The 11,367-nt window shown below is 39.2% G+C and overlaps 1 protein-coding gene across 1 annotated transcript in view; it reads left to right on the top strand.

The window, feature by feature from the left end:
- The window catches only part of LOC104470812 (ankyrin-3-like), a gene marked incomplete at its 5' end in the record, with an annotated part of 29,266 nt that extends 19,977 nt beyond the window's left edge, over positions 1-9,289 (top strand). Inside the window, 4 exons of the mRNA XM_010085866.1 lie at positions 5,548-5,646; positions 5,736-5,834; positions 6,239-6,334; positions 9,193-9,289. Coding sequence (XP_010084168.1) covers positions 5,548-5,646; positions 5,736-5,834; positions 6,239-6,334; positions 9,193-9,279 — 381 coding nt within the window. The remainder of the gene's footprint in view (positions 1-5,547; positions 5,647-5,735; positions 5,835-6,238; positions 6,335-9,192) is intronic.
- Positions 9,290-11,367: the final 2,078 nt, after the last annotated feature.

Genomic DNA, 11,367 nt, shown 5'->3' with positions numbered 1-11,367 from the left:
AAGAGTGCTGGTTCAGTCAAGGATAAAGAGCAGGATTTGGAGCTTTGATCTCAGTGCAGATCATTTTAGTCAAACAGTTGCTAAACTGCACTTGGTGTTGGGCCTCTGCCGGGGGAACTCATGGTCTCACAGACCCTGGCTGACTACTGTCTGGAAAATAAAGCCAGTATTAAAGTGTTTTTTGTTCCTAAAACTGTAGTGTTGGTGGGAGATAACGGTGACTGAGAGATCATGATGTTCTTTTGCAGGTTGAGTTTGGCCTTTTATTTCAGATTTATTCAGGGAGATTTGTTCAGGTCTGCCTGCCTTGTTCTGACAGGAGCTCCATACCAGCCTGAGTGCTACAGAGGTTCATAGCAGCTAGCCAGTTTTTCCATTAGAATATCTTATTTTCAGATGCAGAAAGAGCTAGGAAGGAGGCAGGGAGAATGGGAAGTGCTATCATGAAGAATCACTTTCATACAGAATGAACACTCAAATACAAATATCTTCAGTATGTCTTCATGGTACATTATCTCTTTCTCTTTGGCTCTTGGTACATGCTCAGTTGTTATCAACACATCTGTGTGGAAACTTCCAGCCTAATAATGTGCAATAATGAATCTTTGCAAGTTACTGCAACATGTTAGGCCATGATCCAGGAAAGCAGTGAAGTGTATATGTACACGTAGGCTTGTCCGTTTCATTTGATCAACGCTGGATGCCTTTCTGATCTTCGGATCTAGACCATTTTCTAGCCTTACTGACAATAATACTGTAGCTTCATTGTCCGGCATTTACATCAGAAAAACAAAAACAGAGCAGCTTGAAAGTCAGCATGACTAGAAAATGCAATAATTCAAGCTGTTATGGTTTATGGTTATTACCAGTAGAGGATATTAAAGTAATTCACTGACATGATATACAAGGCTTGTGATAATTTCCCTCCAAAAAATTGAAGGGCAAGAGAATAAGACATGGTTTGTGTTTGTGTGCCATTAGAATTGAAAAGCTCAGTATTTCTGATTTTTTTTTTTTTTGGTCACTTATTCTTGTGGCTTTTGATAAGACCTTCCCCGCTGCTAACTCCCATATTGCTGCTCATTCTTTAAAACAGCTAGAAGCAGCGTGGCAGCTGACTTCCAGAAGGTGATGTGTGTTAGAGCTGTATTAAACAAAAGCCCTGATTTTCTTGGAAGTAACATTTTTAATATTAGGATACCTGCTAAGTCCCTTGGTGCTTTGCCAGTAAATATAACTCTGAACCTAAACTGCTGTGCAGAAATGTGTATAATTGTAAGGCTGGGTTTGTTTGCTGTGGGGTTTTATTAGTATTATTGTTATTAATAGCTTTTGAAGCAAAATATTTTAGCCTCCTGGACACATTTCTATAGAGAATAAAAGTAGGAAGCTCGAGTAGCCATGAGTATTACTACTTTTGTAGTTAATTTGGTTGTGTAATTGCAGGATTTGCCAGTCAGAGTGTTTCAGAAAACTTAACAGAATATCTGTTTTCCATGAGGATGTCAGGATATAAATATAAGCATTAAACCTTGCTGAGCTAGAAGCAGTTGAATGCAGGAATCTGTACTGTAGCTAAAAAGCAAAGGATATCCCTTCTGGGTCTCGGGCATTAAAAGGACATTTTGCTAATTACTTTTATTTTGACCAATGCCTTCACTACAAACATTGCTGACTATAAACGTGAAAGATGTCCTGTGGTGGCTGATGGGATCTAACATACCCAGTGAGATGTGAGCCGCCACGTCAGATCTCTGTCACTCTGCTGTCAGTGACTGTGTGCTGCATTAGGCACCGCGTCATCAAATGTGAAATGACATGAGATGACCACAGGGTATAGAAAACTTAAAAGAAAGCTCCCAGGCCCTTCCAGTGAGTTCAGACAGGAAACTGGTATTTTGCCATGAGGCTAGCGGGTGCCCACATTGCTACCTAGGACGTGCATGAGGCATGCAGCAGGGAAGCCGTCTCCAGCTGCCATACCTGACCAGGCCAGTAACACCAAGAGCTTCAGAGGGAGCCTCCTTCAGCTTCAGCTCTGGGACACCAAAAGCTGTAACACGGAGAATAGTGACCATGTCACCATGGAAATGTCATGATTTCTACCACGCGCTTGGTGGGGAGAGAGGAAAAGTTTTCACTTAGTCTCAGATTTAAACAGCAGGCTGGCCAGGAGTGATGAAGAATGTCAATAGTTACTCCTCTAGCCATTCATGAAAGTCCTACATGTAAATCTTTGCATACACTGTGTGTAGAAGGAAACTGATGTTGTACTGCAGTAAATATCGGGGGGTTGATAGCTCCTCCTCCAATATTCATTGTTACAGGCTTTACAAATCACTTCAAAGGAAAAGTTGAGATCAGATGGTCTTGGCTCTCTGATACTCTCCAGATTTTAATGTTTTAGGGTTATTAGCAGGGGGTTCCCAGCAGGCGGCCCTTGACTTTGGATTTCATCTCCCCAGTTGTTTTTGTGGTGCCTGATTTTTGTTGACCTTTTAGGTCATGTTAAAAGGCCTATATTTTAAAGGGGGAGAAGAAAATTACATTCTTGTATGAGTAGGTTTCACAGCATTTTTTTTTCAAATGATGTTTTGATAATTTGTCCATGTTTTAATCTGAGTTTATCTTTGGACATGTAGGACCAGGGGCCACAGAAGCTGCATTTGAGGTACATGGCTGTGAGTAAGCTCAGCGTCCTGCTGAAGACTCCCGACTCTCACCAGCTTAGAGCCCTGTCAGGTTCAGACCCCGGACACTGCTATGAAGCTATTAGGCCAGCCCTAAACTAACAGCAAGTGTAAAATGAGATCCCAGCATTCAGTTTATGATGGTTACATTTTAGCTAGTGCTCAGGCTCTTACCTCCCTGTGCAACTATTCTGTGGGAAAAGCTCCTTATAGTCATTTGGCGTCTGATCCAACGTTTGTGTAAGTCAATGGAAAATTTCATTCTGCTGATGCCAATGGAATTTGGAACTGGTACTGTTTCTTGCAATGATTAACTCGTCCTGGTTGTCAAAGCTAGTAGTTTCTTTAGATAGCAAAGAGTATATAATTAACTGAAGGAAAAAATACACACCCTAATTTAAAGTAACTGGCACAGCTACCATCTCATAGCATGTGTTAATATAACTGAAATTAGGTAACCTTGTGTGAAGAAGTATCAGAGGCAAAGTGACATGAAGAAAATGGTGTGTCTAAACCCGTGGGCACTTGAAACATCCCTCTAGTAGAAACAGTTCGCATTTGAGGTTTTATCTTTCTTTTGAGGAGTTTTGACATCACGGTTGGAACATTTGGTATAGTGCTGGCTCCTGAACCCGAGGCTGACCTTGGACTTGCCTTCTCAGTGCTTTTGACCAAGTTGTCTAACCTGGCTGCACCTCACTGACACAGATGTACAAATGAAGGATGACAAGCCACAGCTTGTAACTCTGTGTGTGCCTCTACCTCTTGGGCACCAGGCTTTTCTTCTCAGACCAGGAAAGCAAAGGCACTTTTTCACCTTTAAACACTGACGAGAGCGGCAGGAGCCTTCTCAATACAAGACCAGCCCATCTTTCAGTGTTTCTACCCACAAGATTGGCTTTAGGATCTAGTTCCAGATTGTTCAATCCCAAGTAGTGTATTTTCTTTCTGGCCATACGGCTGCTTTGGACTCTACCAGTAGCCAAGACATGCACCATGGCCATGTTTCCTCATATATACATTATAACTGACCTTTCTGCCACTGGAATTAATGATCTCAGACAGCCTCAACTCCTACCATTTTTCTGAAAGCAGAATTCTTGTAGATTAACAGCGGTGCACGTCTACGTGTATTTTACCATGTGTTTAGTGTATTTATGTTCCTCATACCAGATACAATTTTTACAGCCTAGCAATTGATTTTTCCATAAAAACTGTTAATAGAGCATGGGGCAAATACTGCATTGGAAGTCCCACAGCATAACTAAAGGACATATGACACTGGTAGTTTCATCCTGCTTGCAAAATGGTGAAGCCCAATGTGAACACTGGCTAAGGTGACCTTTCTGGCATCTCAGAGCCTGTCAAGTGAGCCCATGAAACCTGCCCTTTAATGGGCAAAGTAATCACAATTACCCACCTCAGGAGAGGGAGAAGCCCATTAATCCATCTCTGTGAGCAGAGCAAAGCACCTGTGGGAAAGCCATCCAGCTATTAGTGTGAGTGGGGGTAGGTTTGGGAAAAGTGGCCTCTCTCCATTCTGTAGAGAAAAATAGCAAGTGTCCTGTTTAGAGGTAGCTATCTCCTGAACTGTCCTTTATGCAGCTCTAGATTATGTTTGTAAAGGAAGAAGATATAGTGTTGTCTTGCAGGGAAGATATTTAAGAGATAATCTAATGATTTATAGTATGTTAAACTTCTCAAGTAAGTCCAAATTTTTCAAAATTGCTAACAGTGTTCTCATGGTCTAAGAGTTTAGAAAAAGAGAAGCAACAGCAAGCTTTGGTCCTTTTGTTTTATTGCATTGTATGTTAAATATTAACTGTTGATTAAAGCATTTGTTACAATTAACAGGTTTCAACATGCTGTTTGATTTATTTTAAATATGTGGGTTTTAAAGCGAGCGAATTGGGAGTCAGCCTAGTGACTCCTGCTTTGCTACCAGAGTAGCTTCTAAAAAACAGTAGTAGTTTTTAAAAATCTTGTCAGGTTTTTAAGTGATATTCTCCTTGTACTAACTGGTTTTAGAAAAAATTCCAAAATGTGTACACTTTACTATAAAAAGCTGTTTCATTGTGTTTAGAGCATTTGGTGGGGGAGTCCCAATGTTGACAAACATTTTTAGTCTGTCCACTAAAACAAATAATAGGAGCAAAAAGGATACATTCAACTTTCTCATCTTTGCAGTTGCTAAGAAGAAGCAATTTCTTCCAGTTCACATAACACAAGACCAGACACATGAAAAATTAGACCTTTTTGTCTTAGAGCCTCAATTCACCAGCTGGTGTTCCAGTTTCTGTAGGATTATATTGTTCTGGCAAAGCAGTTGTATTGTTTTAGATTTACCTTCTGGGTGTATCAGTCAGAATGGATGGCCTGCAAATTACACCATAGCTGAGGCAGCCCTCATCATGCTTGTATTTTCAAAAGTTGTTATTTCTTACTTATTTATGTAGTTGTTTGTTATCACACTGTAGTGATGTGTGAACCTCACTGTGCAAGGCATGCACACGTTTATTTAAAGCAGTGGGCTCTTCCCCAGAGACCTGATAGTCTGGCCATTGAAGAGGAAGGCAAATCTTTAATCAACATTGCATGTGTTGAAGATTACAGAAATACAAGGCATTCGGAGAGGTTCACAAAGAACAGGACTTGAATCAACATTCATGAGAAGTGTGGTTTTTTCCAGGGTTGGAGGTTTTTTCACATAGGCCAAAAAAATAAAGCTTAACAGGATTTTTGCTGTTTCATGTCTGCTTCTTTTTTTTTTTTTTTTTTTTTTTTTTTTTTTTTTTTTTTTTTTTTTGTCAGGGGACGTGGGTTATTCGCATTTACTAATTGTTTACATTCATTCTAGATGGGATACACTCCTTTGCATGTTGGCTGCCACTACGGAAACATAAAAATTGTTAACTTTCTCCTGCAACATTCTGCAAAAGTTAATTCCAAAACGAAGGTGAGTTTTCCGCCTTTGCCTCACTCATTCTGTAGAGGTGGGTTGTGCACCGTGCCCACTGCAGCCTTTCCCTTTCCCTGTGCCTGCAGAACGGGTACACGCCGCTGCACCAGGCTGCGCAGCAGGGGCACACCCACATCATCAACGTCCTGCTCCAGCACGGCGCGGCACCCAATGAGCTCACTGTGGTAAGTGCTGGGGGTTCGGCCACAAGGCTGCAGCTTTCCTCGGGCTCAACAGTCCCAGCCTGCTTAAAGCATTTGAGCAAGGGAAATGTAGAAAAAAATGTGTGCGGTGGGAGAGGAAAAGAGCAGAGGAAGCCTATTAACCATCGCCCCCGCATCCTCTATGCAATCATCTCTTCCAAAACTAGAACAGCAAACGTCTGAAAATGTTTTCATTTTCATCCCATTTCTGTAAAGAGTTAAAAACTTATGGTTATGTATCCTACTGCCCAAAATATATTTATTTCAGTCACCAACATGCAAACATTTATTTGGCTTTTATTGTGCATTCTTCTACAGTTAATTTGCAGTTTCTACACTTTTCCTTGCTAACATTCAACTTTTGTTACAAATGTTTCAATTGCTAGAATGGAAACACTGCCCTGGCAATCGCTAAGCGACTTGGCTACATTTCAGTTGTTGACACATTGAAGGTGGTGACAGAAGAGACCATGACTACAATTGTAAGTACAGTTTAGTTCAGCAGTGAATGGAACAATTTTTCCTAAGCCAGTGTATTCAGCTTTGTTTAGTTACATGTCTACTGGGATTTTGGTTTAATTTCCACCTATTTCCTTTTAGCAGTATAAAGTGGATATGAAGTCAAATATGATCTAATATGAGCACTTTTAAGGTAGTAGACATTATTGGTATGTATGCAGAAAGAGGACCAACTGAGCAGAAAATGGACAATGTAATTGACTGGTTGTAGCTGCCATGTTTTTCCACACATCTTGTTTAGGCAACAAACCACACTTTTTTTTTTTTTTTTTTTTTTTTTTTTGTAGTTGAATAGACATTCCTACAGACTTTTGTAAATAGAAGTAGCTTCAGCCTTTTGAGAGGATTTGCCAAGGGACTGATGTATAATGGCTTGTATTAGAGAACCTATTCCAATCTAAGAAGTGTTTGGAATTTACTTAAGGACACCTCAATATACGGTTTCTGGCTTCTTCTGAAAGATGGTGAAAGGCTGTTTTGTGCAAGCAGCCACAGTCAGCTCCTGCAACCCCAGATATCCATTCACTGACATATACCTGAACTCCTGCTCATCTGTCTTGCCTCTCAGGAAGGTTTATTGAAGTCTTAGCCAGGAGAGATTAGAGGGGCTAGCAACGGTCAGTTACTTGCTATCAGAAAAATGGTGATTCACAGAATTAAAAATATTTCTCAGGAAGATCTTTTGTTCACTAAAGTTCTGCCAAATTGCTCTATGAAGAAAACAGATTTGTGAGGTGAGGAGCCTCCATGCACCACCATAATTGTAAAGCAAAAATTGAATCTTAAGAACATAAATTCAGAGCATTGGATCCAAATTAGCTTTTTCCTTTCTGAAACTTTTTTTTTTCTGATTAAAAAGAGTACATATGTGCACATATGTATTTTTAGGCATATCAGAGACAGAAAACAGTTACTGTGTATTCCATGTTTTGTCATCACCCATTTGTGTGGTCTATCAGTGCAAGCAGGTGGCTGCAATACGATGAGCATTTGGGATGACAAGCAGATTTTAGCTCTGCTACCACATGTGCCTTTTCTCCTTGTGACTTTCCTGGCTGTGGTCTGTAGTTCAGCAGCTTAGAGAAGATCCACTGCGCAAAAGACAAATTTCATAACAATAAAATATAGATGAATATGCCAGAAAATACTCATTATTTTTTCTTACAGCTTTTCTCTATGTTTTCTCAGGAACACATTTCTCTCTCAAAAGATTCCAAAAGAGTTTTCCACAACCTGAAAAATTTTATGGAGAAGATTGTACAGGGTAGAATAAACTTGAATGATTACCTCGTATACAACTAGGTAGCTGCAGTGTGATGGGTTTGCCCTTGGCTGGGGGCCAAACCACAGACCCACTCACCCAAATCTACCCCCTCCCCCACCCCCACCCGAGGACAGGGGAAAGAATTAAAGGGGTAAAGGGAAAAAAGGACTCGTGGGTTGAGATAAGAACAATTTAATAACTAAACTACAATAATATTGAAAATAATGCTATATACAAATATACAAATGAGTGCTACACAGTGATACGGCCCCCACACTCGATGACCAAGGCTCAGCCTGTTCCCAGCTAATGATCCCGGAGCAGGGAGAGTCCCGAAACCACACTCATGGAATGGAGATAACAGTCCGAGCGTCCCAGACTGAGAGCTGACCAGGGTGTGGAGGGGGGGAGGAGGAAGGCCTTGGATGACCAGGAGCAAAACAGATCCGGAACCAAAAGGGCCGATCTTCCAGGGGTCCTCACCTATATACTGGGCATGACGTGTGTGTTATGGAATAGATTATTGGCCACTCCGGGTCTCAATCCCAAACCTAAGATCAAATCCTGGGCTAGTAACTGGGGCTGTGCTCCCTCCCAGCTTCTTCTGTTTGCAGACAGACAGAGAAGCTGAAAGACCTTGGCAGCTGCGTAAACATCACTTTTTATCAGCTTTCTTCTGAGCACAAATCCAAAACACAGCCTCTTGCTAGCTATTATGAAGAAAGTTAACTCTGTCTTAGCTTAACCCAGGACATGCAGGAAAAGTAAAACCACATTTTTATGCTAAGAACTCCCAATATTACAAGGTCATTCTTAGCGTGTAGAACCAAGAAGCTAGGGGAGTTTGTGCTGCATAAGATGACTGATCATTTATGTTCTGTAGATGAAGAAGACTAGAGAGATGATGGGTCAGGCTGTGAATTGTGCTAGAAGAAATGTTAGATGCTGAAAAGCCTATACTACTCCATACACATACTCTCAAGAGAAGCTGAGAAATAATTTACATTAAAATCAAAATACGCTGCTTATCAGTCACAAGTGTGTAATTGTCAGAGTTTGCAAGTCTAGATATGAAAGCTGATTTACAATTGAGAGTAAAAAAAATTCACATAGATAAAGCCTGTTCCCAAATTGCAGCACTTTTCTAATGACAAAAGAGAAATAATTCCCTCAGAAAACTTAGTTTAAGTAGACATGACATATTCCTGGACAAAATTTAGATGACTATTTAAAGAGTTCTTATTAAACCCCTTAACATGAAACACTTTTCAGTGTATTTGATTCTTCTTTTGGTATCATAATCTTCTAGGCTTTCAGATTATACTTTTCTGCTGTGAAAATATCAATATAGTTTAAAACACAAATATAGTGTTACTTATTTCTGGAGTCTTTCTTAATGTATAATTCAATGCATCTATAAAAAGGAAAGTGAATAAAAAGCTAAAAAAAATCTTATTTTGCTAACTGCAGATAAAAAATTATTTTAATTTTTAAAATTAGTATAATTTTAAGAAAAGTGATTTCTGCACTCTGAAATTATTTTTTTTTCTTTGACAGACTGTTACAGAAAAGCACAAAATGAATGTACCTGAAACCATGAATGAAGTTCTTGATATGTCTGATGACGAAGGTATTAAAAAATAAAAAACCCTCTTGCTTATTTTTGTCTTTTGTTGTTCTAAGAAATGTTTGTTTAAAAAAACCCCAACAAGCAAACAGTATTAGTTGGATATAGTCTTTGCACGTTCATTATTGGTTTACATTGATTGTTTTGTTGACGTATAGATAGTCTATGCTTTTGTTTAATTTTTTTGTTTATTTAAATCATGCAGTTCGTAAAGCCAATGCCCCCGAAATACTCAGTGATGCTGAATATTTGTCAGATGTTGAAGAAGGTATTTGTGCATTCTTGTATTGCAGTGTTATTTAACTTAACCCTCTTCCTTATATTTCATCTGTATGAAAATTAATCCTTTCAGCTAACTTTCTTATAACCCCACTAACAATGATTTCTGCTTTATAATTAAGAATGCTTTCAAAAATTCTTTGAACTATTGCTGATAATCTAACTTTTTCTGAATCTCTTACTCCTACTCCCAATTTTTTAGTAAAATTACCCCAGCTTCCCTGGAGTAGTCCTTTTGCTGCTGCTTCTATAAAGTGGAAGATTGTTTTATTATTGTAACTGAAAAATTAAATGTTGGACAAACAGGTCAAATATTAAACTGCTTTGGAAGAAACAGCTGATAGTGAAAATGAACAGCAGAAGGAAATAGTTTTTTGTTGTTTTGTTTTGTTTTTTTTAAATTCTGGTGTGGATTCAGCTCTGAAATGGTTGATTTAAATTGATGGTGGACCCTTTGCCTGGAAGGAAGTATTTTCAGGGTTTTTTTGTTTTGTTTTGTTTTTTAAATAATCTTTCAGTCATGATATTCAGTAAAAACACATGAGATTACTTTTGTCCTGAATAAAGAGGGTGCTGCATTGGACTCCACATGTTGGTGTTTGTTGGTATCAAGGAAGTACCTTGTAGCTGAGATTTCACCTGTATCATCCTGCAGAGTGACATGAAATCTCTGTGTGGCAATAGAGCCCTGTGTTTTCAGGGCCTCTAAATGAGTCTCCTGACACAGCGGGATTAGGTTCCCAGTTGACATTCAGAAAAGGGAAGGTCTTGAGTTGGTGAAGAGGATGACAGTGTCATGAAGGCGTTTTTCTGTGTCCTGATTCACTTGCCCTAGAGCTGCAGGTTTTTCTTCTCTAGTAAGGAACCAGGTTCAACTTGGTTGAATTTTCTTGTGCTTCTTTGGTTAGTCTCTCTTTCTTAATCTCTAGTGATATATTTACTTTTAATTTTGATAGCAATTAAACAGTAAGGTGTACAAGCTATTTAGCAAAGTTCATTGCATACAGCTCTTGTTTAATTAATGCATTGATGCTTTCATTTGATTTTCAGTTTGTTGTGTTCCCATTGGTGCAGTTCCAAATGGACAGTATTCTTACCATACACCTGTGTTTTACAAATAACTCTTAGGCTACTTTAATGCTCAAAATACGGCATAGTTTTAACTGGCTGGAACACTGATGCATAGTAATGGTAGTTAATAGAGCAGTAACTATTGCCATACTCCACTGCACAGCATGTGGCAAGGTACAGGTGAGAGACACTCCTATACGGAACCTGAATATTAGAACCAAAGATGTAAAATGTGTCTCTTAATGTACGGGACCATTTTTAAGGCCAAATCTGTGGAAGATTTTTGTTGTCACTAACTCTCAGTTTAACAAAAAACAAACCAAACCAAAAATTACAAATGTAGGTAATAGAATTGGTTCCTTACCTAGAGACTGTATTCTGCACCCATGTTGTTACTGGGGCAGCTAAGAGACTGGTTTATATATAACAGGGTCATTTTCAAACCTAACACTGAAAGGGAGCTTTCAAGTCAAATAATCAGTATTTTATTAATCTGTGCTGAAGCATTCTAGTGTGCAAGGCATGCGACGAACTACAGGCTTTGAGGCAATAACCACTGTCTGGTATCTCTTCCCTGACTTGCACATCTGTAAGGACAATATACCTATACCCAGCCCCACAACTCGGTGTTGGTAGGGTTTTTATATACAATGCATCCACTTACATCAAAATAAATATGTTCAAGATGGTAAAGATCTCTAACAAATCTCATGGCCAGGGAGACAATTTCCAAGTAAGAGAAGAGCACAAATTTA

Source organism: Pterocles gutturalis, unplaced genomic scaffold (assembly GCF_000699245.1).
Source record: "Pterocles gutturalis isolate BGI_N339 unplaced genomic scaffold, ASM69924v1 scaffold28150, whole genome shotgun sequence".
Classification (NCBI taxonomy): domain Eukaryota; kingdom Metazoa; phylum Chordata; class Aves; order Pterocliformes; family Pteroclidae; genus Pterocles; species Pterocles gutturalis.
Note: the sequence above shows the minus strand (reverse complement) of the source record. Positions and strands in the feature narration are given on the sequence as shown.